At 34.6% G+C, this 12218-nt stretch overlaps 2 protein-coding genes across 2 annotated transcripts; one reads left to right on the forward strand and one right to left on the reverse strand.

Moving 5' to 3' along the window:
* The first annotated feature begins 2301 nt into the window (after nt 1–2301).
* On the forward strand, nt 2302–5747 carry LOC106175825 (cytochrome P450 2D20). The gene is made up of 3 exons (XM_013557979.3): nt 2302–2772; nt 3181–4122; nt 4466–5747. The coding sequence occupies exons 1-3, from the start codon at nt 2418–2420 to the stop codon at nt 4645–4647; spliced, it is 1479 nt and encodes a 492-aa protein (XP_013413433.3). The 5' UTR covers nt 2302–2417; the 3' UTR covers nt 4648–5747.
* LOC106158528 (protein SERAC1) lies at nt 4662–12197 on the reverse strand. Its single transcript, XM_013534560.3, has 17 exons — nt 12085–12197; nt 11509–11580; nt 10806–10857; nt 10419–10525; nt 10141–10194; nt 9706–9834; nt 9445–9563; nt 9078–9215; nt 8437–8541; nt 8041–8203; nt 7578–7728; nt 7177–7363; nt 6825–6925; nt 6135–6232; nt 5780–5962; nt 5421–5579; nt 4662–5198 (listed from the first exon to the last, which is right to left on the reverse strand). The coding sequence occupies exons 2-17, from the start codon at nt 11534–11536 to the stop codon at nt 5008–5010; spliced, it is 1965 nt and encodes a 654-aa protein (XP_013390014.2). The 5' UTR covers nt 11537–11580; nt 12085–12197; the 3' UTR covers nt 4662–5007.
* Between the last annotated feature and the right edge of the window lie 21 nt (nt 12198–12218).

A 12218-nucleotide genomic window follows, 5' to 3' on the forward strand; every position in this document is an offset into this window, starting at 1 on the left:
TATTATTATCCCATGACACATATCTGTTAGGTAATTAATGTCCATATTTTATCATTTGGGGGAAATCCAAGATGGCCTTCTTTCCTCATAGGAAAACTGGTGCATTAGATTTTATAGGCACTTCTAAGGCAAATGAGGGTAATCATGATATTTTTTCAAAATACTTAAGGGTATACACTTGTTACCCACCAGATAGATATCTAAAAGTCCAAAAAGAATGTGGGAAATACCGAGAAACAAAATTCATTTTATATTGAACCCAATGTTTCTCTGGCAGTAGTTGACTGTACTATTCCTATTGTGAATTGCAGCAATCTTGAATTTTCTCAAATACGCAAGATGCACACTTGCTACACACCAGATTTATAAAGAGTAAGGTTAATAAGGATGTCAACATGTTTAAACATCAAACGGCTTTATTTGAACTGTTCTATTAATTGACACCTATGTGCATTTGAATGATATATTCCTATGACAACTGGCAGCTATCTTGGGTTTTCTCCGAATAATACTCAAGGATACATACACTTTCAAAACACACAGAGTCTTTCATAAGGATAAATAGGATATGAAAAACATTTAAAAACGACCCAAAGTTAACTACATTTAAATCGTACTCAGTGTATCTCTAGCATTATTTGATTATGTGTTCGAATATTCTAATGACAAAAGGCAGACATCTTGAATTTTTTCAGAATACCCAAAGATACACACATGCTACAGACCAGGTATACATCATAGGGGTAATAATAAATGGAATGAAAAACATAAATTATTTTTAAAACAAACCCATGGAAATGTAATTGTATAATGAACCATATGCCTCTCTAGCAGCAATTGAAACCCACCCATTAGTATTCCTATGTTAAATTGTAGGTATCTTTTTCTCAGATCCAAGGATGCACACTATTTACCCACCAGATATATATCATAGGACTAATAAGGATGGGCAAAACTTGATAAGCAAACACAAATTCACCCTGGTAGTAGATGAAAAGCCATGGATGTGCAGTTGTAATTCCTATGGCCAGTGACGGCCATCTTGGGTTTTCTCAAAATGATCAAATGTGCACATTTATTACCTGCTAGATATGTATCACAGTGTAATAATAATGTGTAAAACACTAAAAAAATAAACTGAATTTGATAGTGAATTAGCTGGCATTAGTTCCAACCCTTTGTAATACTAGAAGTATTCCTATTACATATGACGGCCATCTTGGATTTTCTCAAAATGCCCAAGAATACTGTTAGTTACTAACCACATACATATTGTGTGGGTAGAAAGGATGTGGAAAACACTCAGAAACCAGCTTAATTTGATAGTGAAAAACTAATCTTTCCAGTTGCCATTAGTTGAATCCCCCGTATACTAGAATTCCTGTGGCACATGGCAGCCATCTTGGATTTTCCAAAATGCCCAAGAACACTTCGTAGTTACTCACCACAAACATATTATGTGGGTAACAAAGATCTGAGAAACAGACTTAATTTGATAGTGGACAACGTATCGTTCTAGCTGGTAATAGTTGTGCACTAGTATTCCTATGGCTGTTTCTATGGCAAATGACAGCCATCTTGGATTTTTTCAAGAAGTCCAAGGGAACTTGTTTGTTATCTGACATATATGAATAAAATGGGTAATAAGGGTGTGGAAAACTCTGAGAAAATAATTTATTTGATAAAAATCAACATAGGTATGTACATATTTCTAAAGAATTCAATAAATTGGCGGCCATTTTGGATTTTTTGGCCAAACGGTAAATTTTTTCCGTGGGCTACGGCTCTAATTTGATTTAGAATGTCAAAAGGTACCCACATGCAAAATTTGGTGCTTTTATCCGCCGTGTCACGATTTTTTCCTTAAGCCACCGGACAAAAAACAGTAAGTACCTACTACCAAACACAAATGACAAAAAGTTTACTTGCATTAAAGTAGAAATGATTTAGTACATGTACTGTATATATATATATATATATATATATATATATATATATATATATATATATATATATATATATATATATATATATATATATATATATATATTATGCCCTTTGTTGATGCAACTGCAACGCGTAAGTAAAAGCTTTTAATAGGTTTTGGTCAAAATAAGCCAGTGGATAATAAATAATCTTGTCACATGAATATGAATTAAAATATACTCGTAAGTACGGACAACGTATGGAGATACCTGTAATATTCTGCACGTCTACCCATCTCGCGAGATGGAACGCCAGCTTATACGCAGCGTAATTTCTCAACCTGTACATAAATTTACATCTGAAAATAAGTAATTTGCCGATTCAGTGGATCGTATGGCCTACTTATAGGCTCAGTTGACCACAAGACTGTCCTTTGCCAAGAAGACGACATACAGCGGACACGCACTATCTAAATTTACAGTACATAAGCGATGCAGGCGTTCGTACACGCATGGGGTTATTATTCTGGCATTTTGTCGGCATTTTTGTGTTTATTTTTATTCATTTTGTCAGCAGTGTTTATAAGAAGAAGAAATGCACGTAACTTTCCCCCTGGACCACTGGGGCTCCCAGTTGTGGGAGTACTCCCCTTTTTAGGGAAGGACCCTCAGAGTACGTTAATGCAATGGGCAAAAAGGTATGGAGAGGTATTCAGCGTAAATCTTGGAGGCAACACAGTAGTAGTACTAAATGGTGTTGAAGCTGTCCGGGATGCTTTTCAGAGAAATGCAACAGTTTTTGCTGGACGACCACGAATACCCTCTTTCGACTTTTTGCATCACCGAGGTAAGCGGTTTCTGAGGAGGAGGGGGGGGGGGGGGGGGAGTGGAGGAGGGGATGCACAACAGTGCGCTTTATTTTGGTTAAATACAGAAGATCATTGTTATTCTTTGTATTTGTATTTATGTGTCTTAGTTTAACAAATTCAGTAACAATTATTATTATTAGTATTATTCTTTGTACTGTCAAGATAGACAAAATGACAACCAGGAGGGGATAAGTCACGGTACAAAATGTATCCCGGTAGCTCGTTGTTGTCATATAAGAAAAGTGTTCGTTTCATTACTCTCGTCGCCGTAAATCGTTTGACAAGTTTAAAGATATAGAAATGATATCCATTATTTTAACGAAGTACAGGTATGTCTGAAAAAAATTATAAAAGCATAACCCCACTTCTTCCTTCGGGTTTTCTAGGAATTATCTCTGCAGATTATGGTCCGGCATGGCAAGCTCACAGAGAATTCCTGATGCGTTACCTTCGTGGTACTGATGAAGACAAACTGGAAGAAAAAATAAATCGAGAAATAGACACTCTGATTGAGTTTTTACGACATAAAAACAAATCCAAGTTCAATTGTTCTGAGACATTAATGATTTCCGTTGCAAATATACTTATGTCAGTGTTATTTGGGGACCGCTTCGATTACGATAATCCGATGTTAAAAGAACTCATAAGATCTATTCACCGATCTGCAGAACTTAGTAATGAATCAAGTGTCATGAATTTCATTCCAATATTACGTTTCCTTCCACAGTGCATCGAAAGAAACAAGGAAGTAGATAATCTGTGTAACATAGTAGGCAATATACAAAGAAATCACGCAGAGATATATTGCGAAGGTGTCACCAGAGGACTAATGGATGCGTACACTAAAGAAAGCATGCAGCGCACTACAGCAAAGAGTGGTTTCTTTAATGAGAAAGAACTTGTCACACTTCTTGTTGATGTCATTATTGCTGGGACTGAGTCGACAGCAACAACCCTTTCTTGGGGAATACTTTTCCTCCTTCACAATCCCAAAGTCCAGCAAAATGTTCAGTCAGAACTAGACGAAGTCATTGGTAAACGACGCCCTACTCTGGCAGACAAGCCAAACCTTCCTTACACTAACGCAACCCTTATGGAAATACAACGATGTAATTATGTATTTCCTTTGGGGGTGCTTCACAGTACAACAAAGGACATAGAATTTCGAGGCCACAGGATCCCTAAGGGTTGTTGGATCCTTGCTAATTTCTGGTCAGTTATGATGAATGATGATGTGTATCCAAATCCGAGGGAATTCCGCCCTGAAAGGTTCCTTGGGGACTCTGGTAAATTACAACCACATGATGCTTTTCTCCCCTTTTCAGCTGGTAAGTTTGGTTCCTTAATGGCTTACATTGTATCACAACACTGCATACAGAAAAGCTGCGACTGGTACTTGTCAGTGCTAAAAATACCTGGCAAAAGGTTTGTTTACATTACATTTTGTATTTGTGACAGTCATTTTTTAATGAGTCAGGCCCATAGGCAGGGCAGTGGGGTTTTGAAAGAACTGTTCTTATAGCAGGAAAGGTCCACTCTGGATCAAAATGTGTTCTAGGTTCCAAGCCATTTCTCAAGTTGGGTTAACTAAGGTGTAAAAAGTTCCACTTTTTCAGGAAAAGGGAACCCCTTTCAGAATAGCCTTAAGTCATTTCCATTTTTGGTTTTCAGGAAAGCGGTCCTGTGCAGGAGAACTCTTAGCAAGGCAACAACTCTTTCTAATGTTTACCCATCTACTTCAAGCCTTTACATTCCAATTGCCAGAGGGAAGTGTTCTGCCAAAGTTAGAGGGCTCAACAGGGATCACCTACCAGCCTCCAAAGTTTGATGTGTGTGCCCATTTGAGGTTTTGAATTACAAGTATAAATATTTCTAAAAAATATTTTATTAGCAGGAGATAAAAAAATAACGTGACCAATATAGTCTTAAAAACATTTTGATAAGGATGTATTTCCATTCATATGACACCTATGGAAAGTTTGAAAAGATCTGTAACTGGATGTCACTTGGTCCTCTTTGGCACAATTAACTGTTTTTACTTTTCTCTTCAACAGGAATAAGTGTAACCCTGTATAAAAGGGAATTGGGGCATATCATTGAAACACCTAACATAAAATGCTATAAACAAAAGAAAAATTAAAGTTAGCAAGACCATACATATTGTTCTTGGTAGTCAGCCAGGTAAGAAGAGAACATAGCACCGAGATGGAACCTTAACTGAAGTCTGGAAAAATGTATTCATCGTATACCATGGTTGCTTGCACGATGTTTTCTACCATGTATTCAGGAATGCACTGTTTGATAAAGTCTACAGTCAGCTGATATAATTGAGATTCTTTGTCCAAAGGTTTGCAGATATTCAGATGATCCGTGTCAATTTTGTAATACTCTCCAAATCCAGGATCTGGAAGATAATAATAATAATAATAATAATAATAATAATAATATTAATAATAATAATAATAAACTGTTTATCTTTACTACACACAAATAAAGTGGTCCCATGCAATAAGGCTTAACTTATTTTTCCCATTTATATAGTAGATTGTTTATATACAACAATAACCTAGGCCTGATATAGTGTATCAATAATCAAGGCAAAAAACTGAGAAAAATATATACTTACTACTTGAAGTTTCTGGAACTACAACAGATGTGTATGTTCCCAATTTAGGGCTTTTCAGCAATTCTGTTTCTTGGGTTTCTCCAAAGCTCCGACACAAAATTTTGTGATTCTCTGCAACTTGCTTAAAATCCTCATTGAGGGCATTTAATTTCTCTGAGCCTACAAAAGAAGATGGAAAAAGACTACAAGCAACTCTCATCCTTCACTGTGTCTTTGCTGCACCATGTACCAAATGACCATACATTTTATTTCTTATTTTTACCAAAGCCAGAGAACTGATGATTGTAATGCATAGTATTTAATAAAGTCTGTATCTATATATATAAATGCAATTAAGAGGCATCATATATATGACATACCTAACTTCAATTCTTGAACTTCAACTGATGGCTGCAGAATATACCTCCATTGTGTGGATGTGGCAGCCAAGGAGGCACCAAAGTGAGGCGTGCTGTAAAATATCACGCCCTTCGTATTCTTTAAAAGCTTACTCATACTGGGATGTTCTCTAGCAAACACTTGCATCTGTTTGATTAAAAGACCTGAAATAATAATAATAATAATAATAATAATAATAATAAATAAATAAATAAATAAATAAAAAACAAGTGCAGCTTAGAGATAACTTCAATATTTTTATGTCCAAAGTTGGGTACTTATAACACAGTATAACAAAGCTGTGCAATGCATATGATTGAACACAGTTGCACTGACCTCCCATTGAATGTCCAACAAATACAACTGGCCTACTACCAATACCAGCCTTCTCCAACTTTTGGTACAAATCCATACTCCTTGCCTGCAGTGACCTCCTTTGAAAAGAAAAGAAACTCACATATAAGAACAAGGTTTTTATTATAGCATATATTTGTCAAACAGTAAATTGGCCCACGCAAATGAAAAATTTACAGGAAATCCAGAGCAGTTGCCAATAAAGCTAATGTTATCTTTTACTATAATGTTATGCCAGGATCAGGGGTTTTCCCAGGATTGGGGGTACAGGCCATCCAAAATTACCACCTGAAATTTTGTAGGAAAGTCCAACTATGCCTATTTCCGAAATATCCATAAGCTGTCCAGCCGTCTTAGAAAATATAGGCCGTCCACTGATGCTGGCAGCTGTCCAAATGACGGCTGGACGGTTCATTGGGAAAACCCTTGTCCAGGATGCATTTTGAGGCGCCATCACTGCTGAATGGGAGTCCTAGAAATTCACTCCAAATTGTCCTAGAGAAATTGGCAATATTAAAGCTCTTTTTCCCCCTACCAAACTCTGAAGGTGCTAGATTTTAAAGATTTTTTTGGGAGCTGAGAAAATAATTAGTTTTTTTTAGTGCATCTCAGACACATAGACCAAAGCAAGGAATCTTTTAGTCTCTAAAATTACTAACAATCATAACTCACTTTTCTGTTTCAAAGGGCCATTCTGCCCTCCACTCTGACAACATGGTGTCAAAATCTACAGCAACAATACGAATGTTTGGAAAATCTTCTGTCAGCCAATCCTTTGGCAAAGGAAAGGAATATTTTATTAGATATCAGATTATTATATTAGATTTTATCATTTTCAAGATAGCAACAAAATAGAAGTTTGGTGAATATAATTATGGCATAAAGGCACTTTCTGGAGAAAAAATTTACTTATTTACCATAAGTTCACATTTCTGAGAACCCCAAGAAAATTTCCAATTACTTTTTACAGACAAAAAAAAAAAAAAATATATATATATGTATATATAAAAGTTAATATACAAACCTTTGGCCATGCATTACTGTACAAATTATGTGGCTTTACAGTTAAATTGGCCTCTTCTTGCTCAGTGGTTCTGGCTTTATCCACCTCTTCCTGCTGGGTGGTTTTGGCTTTATCAGCCTGTCTCCATGTTTTGAAAGCTCCTCCAAGCAAACCATGTACAAAAACAACATCTGCAAGCACTGGATCACTACAAGAAGCATGTAATAATCATGATGTATTGTCATTATAATTGAAACAAAATTAAGGTGCTTAATGATCTTGTCAAAGCTTGAGATATTCATTTGTAAGACATAAACACCAATAAAGCAATTTTCCTCACATCTAAATAACCTGTGCATATATATTTCAATGGGAGAATATATTAAACATTATTACATATATAATGGCAATATGATAACAACCTCAGCCTGTCCTGCGGGTACAAAAGATAAATCCCATCTTCGTATTTCTGCCAACCAAAGTCTCTGTCCATATTTGCTAGTGCTCTAGCCGCATGACTTGACAGTTCCAAGTCATCAGTCTTCCGCCACTGAACGAGTCTTCTGATCCAACCTAAACCACACAAAAGCAATTTCACAAATTTCATAATTTTTATCTTGAAAAGATGCATATACTACCATACTTGATGCAGAAAATATAAATAATTATAATAATAATACATGTAATAATAATAATAAAATGGGAGAGAGAAGAAGAAACTGGTTTACCTAGGTGTGGCCCTTAAAGTAACAATGACTATGATTGTCTTTATATCAAATAAAACATGCGTCATTCATGGGCTATCCAGAATATATTGAAATTAATAAAAAAATGTAAGTTCCCAAAGTCTTCGAAAAAAAATTGTTTTTTTTTTTTTAATTTTACCTCCTTTAACTAGGTATGGATGCAGATCGTCATGTAAGGCAATGTTACCAATCATCCTTGCAATGGTTCTTTGGATAGAAAGATTACTGTCTTCATCATAACTTATTTTCATAAACAGTTCCAGTCCATTGTGTTGTACTATGTCCCTACAATGGCTTGGTATCTAGGTAAGTAACAGAGCAATATAACATACAAAGCAGAATTTGTGTAAAAATGTTTATTTTGAAGAATGTAAGACCTAAAATCATCATCACTTCTGAACAAGAAAAAATATATCTGGTTAAAAGACAATTTATATTTATAAATGTAAGATCAGTGTGTCATACAGCTCTTACTGCATTTTTTGTAGCAAATTGCCAACATACATTGTAACATGACATATACTAGTACTCTCACCATAGTATGATTAACTAAAGCTTGAAGAAAGAATGTTTCCAATTCTTGCACAGTTGGGAGTCTAATATAGCTCAGGTTTCCTCCGCCAAATGACCAAGGACCTTCCTAGAAAAAATGAAGTAGACCTTGTCTTAAATGTTTGTTATTTTCTAAAAAGTGACTTTCTGATGATTCTTTGTAGTAATTTTTAATAAAAATATCAAAGCATTAAAATTGTTTCTATGAAATATAAGCCCTTGTCTCTACAGGATCTCAAAATTAAACATGGTATTTTAAAAATTGAAGACCTAACTCCATTTTGAAGTGCAAAAGAATGGCTGAACAATGTGTAAGTGACCTCTTGTACTTTGAGATTTTACTGCAGGGAAACTTTCCTATACTAAATCAGGTTAATATAAGTCAAGCCATTTGCAGCAGTCTGATGAGAATGCTCTGTTCAGAAAACATGCATTTTTTATAATGAAATGATAATCATTATTGTTGTAATCCCATTTTATGGAAAATGTTGGCTTTCACAGGTTTTTGCACCTAAATTACAATTAAAGTGAGCATCCATTTACCTTTTAGAGGTGAACATCAGTCTAGCTTGTAAAGACCTTTATTTTACAGAAACCACATTAACTTCTGTGATATCCTCTTACCACATCATCAGCATCCACATTTTCATTTCTGTAGATACCCTTCTTTATTGCTTCATCTGTTATATACTGTGTACACATATCTATTCCATTTTTTGGCAAAGATTCCAGAAGCTTCATTAAAACTTCATATGACCTTGTCTTGGAAAAAATGAATTAAATTACACGATATCTTTTTTACATTAACAAAATACAATTTTCTTGTACAAAGCAGTAATATAAGTGTGTGTTAATTTCCAGCCACGTATTTAGGTATGGAAATATCTACCTTAACAGTGACATAATTAAACACTTTAAAAAAGAGGTTGCTGGATGCAGAAGTCTAAAGCACTGTTTGTAGTCATGATCCATTATTATACAAATCTTTTACCCCAGAGACAACCATCCATGGTGGGCCTAAGAAGAACCTCAGGTCTACATTATGTGCCCTGGCTAAGCCTATGGAGGTTCTGGCATCAGCAAACTGAGCTATATCATTGCACTCATAGTCTGAAATGTAACTTGGTCAGTTCAACAAGAGTATTATATCTTTTGTTAATGTTATGAACCTGTAGTAATGCCATCTCTAGATCATATTCATACAGGTAAAAAACGAAGCATTTACTTAAACATGCTAAGGAAATGTCCTTACCTGGCAAATGGTGGTGCTTGGCTAGAGTCCTAACAGCCAACAACCGCTTGCTTTGGTCATTTGACTTGGTAAGTTTTAAGAGATGGTATGGGTTATTGCTAATTATGTCTCGCCATAAAAACAAGTCACCTGTAAATACAAGTATGGGACACAACATGTTTTAACCATTTTACTAAATCATGATCTTTTCTTGTTCTCATTTAAAGAGGATTCAACTGTTTATTTCAGAATTATGCACAGGAGAGGTTAGGCAAAACCAACATCAGTTTCTTTAAAGCTAAGCAGTGTGAGTACAGTAGCATGTACTGCACTACAGCAAAAAAAATCTTTTAATAAAAACACTCAATTAAGAAAAATACCGATACAATAAATGTCTTTTTTTAATCAGTTACCATTCTCAAGCACAAACTCCATGAAAATTTAAACAAAATTTACCAAGTTTGCTTTCAATATCTTTTAAGCTGAAGGGTTTTTTGTCATCATCTGTCCCTGTAAAGAGAAATACTAAAATGAGAAAGAATAAACTTGTAAATTATGAAAAAAAACAAAACAAAACAAAACAAAAAAACAAAAAAACAAATAAAACATTTGTCTTTGCGCTTGTCTGAATAAAACTAAAACTGTTTTCTGAAAAGATGCTACATTTTTGTTAAAATAAGATTGATTTTTTATTATTAATTTAAATAAGGGAAGGGACTGATCATCACTTTTACCATTTGCATCTTTTGTTTTTAACTTGATATATGGCTTTTTCTTCTTCTCGGTTTCAAACACTTCTGTTGTTACACGTAACTTCCTTCCAATGTCGAATATAAGATAGCTGAAAGTATGAACAAAACGCAATGATAATGCCTTTCAAAACTGAATAATAACTGCACTTGGATACTCTAGGTAAAAAGTGGAACAAAAATGGAAACCACATCAGTATCTATCAGCTACAAAGTGCACTCCACAGACCAACTACTAAGTGGAAAGCAAAGAAAATCTGCTGCCATTTTCTTTCCTTTTTTGTAAAGAGTCCAAATACTCATTACTTTGACAGAAATCAAATATAAAAACATAGTAAAAAAAAACTAAAAAAAATGATGAAAGCAACTTACGTAGTAACTGCTATAAACCCAACAAATCCTGTCACTGCACATGTTCCAGCAACTAAAAAATTACAAAACCTGACAAAAACTGTCACAACACAAGTTACATCAACTCAAAAATAACAATCTTCTAACTTTAAAAACAACTGATAAGAATTATATTTTATTTCATAGTATGTTCAATAAACTTTAAGTTATTACAAAACAGTGCCAGTTAATAGAAAATGGTATAGTGCATCCAAGTACACAAGTAAATGTAGTTTCATTCAGACTTAATCAACTCTTGGATAGGAATGTTATTGTACCACCTAAAAGCTCATATGTTCAAAAATAAAGAAAACTTGAGTAAATTTTATTCTTAAAAATTCATAACTTTGCATTAGACTTTTCTACATCAAATGTACAATGGTTTAAAGACCCATTGGACTAGAAATTACTGTATGAGAGATATTCTGGTTTGACAGCATAGGAAGAGTAATTTTTTCTCATTGTTGTCTAATGGCAACTGTCACTGACTTTTAAAATGCAACTTCAGTAAATAGGCACATTTGACATTGGTACTAAGATACGGTGTGTTCATGTATCTATACTACATGTACTAGTACCATCCTGGCAAATCTACAGCACAATGTACTTCCAAATCTGTGCAACTTCAATCTTTAAAAATATAAATACTATTTGTGTTTTCTAACACAAATTATGTTTACCATACCTATTTTTCCATGTTTCCACTTGGCCATAAGTCTCCAAATCTGACATCGGTTTGACTAACAATGGCAACAATCTGTGGATGAAAAGGGTTTGCAAATGTATAATGGCAATGAACATTAGATAAAACCGCCTTGGTGAAACTGAATATCAGGTTTCACATTAGATCAACGAGCTTAATGCAACCCCTTTATTTCTAAAGAGTAGTGACTTCTAATCCCTGTACTAAAATCGAAAAATAAGAAGTGTAGATCTAGTTTAAAGGTAGCACGAAAATTCATGCGTAAGCACTCCTATTGACGATTCTGATATGTACTATCTGTGCTACAGTACATATCAGAATCGTCAATATAACGCATGAATTTTCGTGCTAGTTAAAAGGCAGTAAAACAGGGGAAAACGTGCAGACGACGCCTGCTAAACCGTGGTTTTTAATGAGCGCAGCCAATGTTGTGTTGGCTTGCCATATTAAGGTCCATAATAATGAGCTAAAGTTAAGTTAAATTAATTCCTGAATTTATCCCAAAGGTCAAAATTAATTTTTTTCAATCTAAATTTATTTTGCACATTTTAAACTTACCTCTTTTCGGCGAATGGACCCTTAAAAGTGACCTCACGATGAGCCAATCAAAAATCTATTTCTATCTTTTATTGGAATGAGTGGCGACTTTTTATTGGCTTTGCTATCAGAAGTACAGATGCAATTGTTTTCCC

This window comes from Lingula anatina, chromosome 1 (assembly GCF_051362555.1).
Source record: "Lingula anatina isolate TDL-2025a chromosome 1, LinAna3.0, whole genome shotgun sequence".
NCBI lineage: Eukaryota > Metazoa > Brachiopoda > Lingulata > Lingulida > Lingulidae > Lingula > Lingula anatina.

Bases quoted from the DNA above. Each gene is read 5' to 3' on its own strand.
- LOC106175825 (XM_013557979.3), top strand. From the start codon at position 2,418: ATGCAGGCGTTCGTACACGCATGGGGTTATTATTCTGGCATTTTGTCG. The intron at 2,773-3,180 runs GTAAGCGGTTTC...CGGGTTTTCTAG, and splicing joins CGACTTTTTGCATCACCGAG to GAATTATCTCTGCAGATTAT. The intron at 4,123-4,465 runs GTAAGTTTGGTT...TTTGGTTTTCAG, and splicing joins TTTTCTCCCCTTTTCAGCTG to GAAAGCGGTCCTGTGCAGGA.
- LOC106158528 (XM_013534560.3), bottom strand. From the start codon at position 11,536: ATGGCCAAGTGGAAACATGGAAAAATAG. The intron at 9,835-10,140 runs GTAAATTTTGTT...TTGTATTTACAG, and splicing joins AGATATTGAAAGCAAACTTG to GTGACTTGTTTTTATGGCGA. The intron at 8,542-9,077 runs GTAAGAGGATAT...CATTTTTTCTAG, and splicing joins ATGTGGATGCTGATGATGTG to GAAGGTCCTTGGTCATTTGG.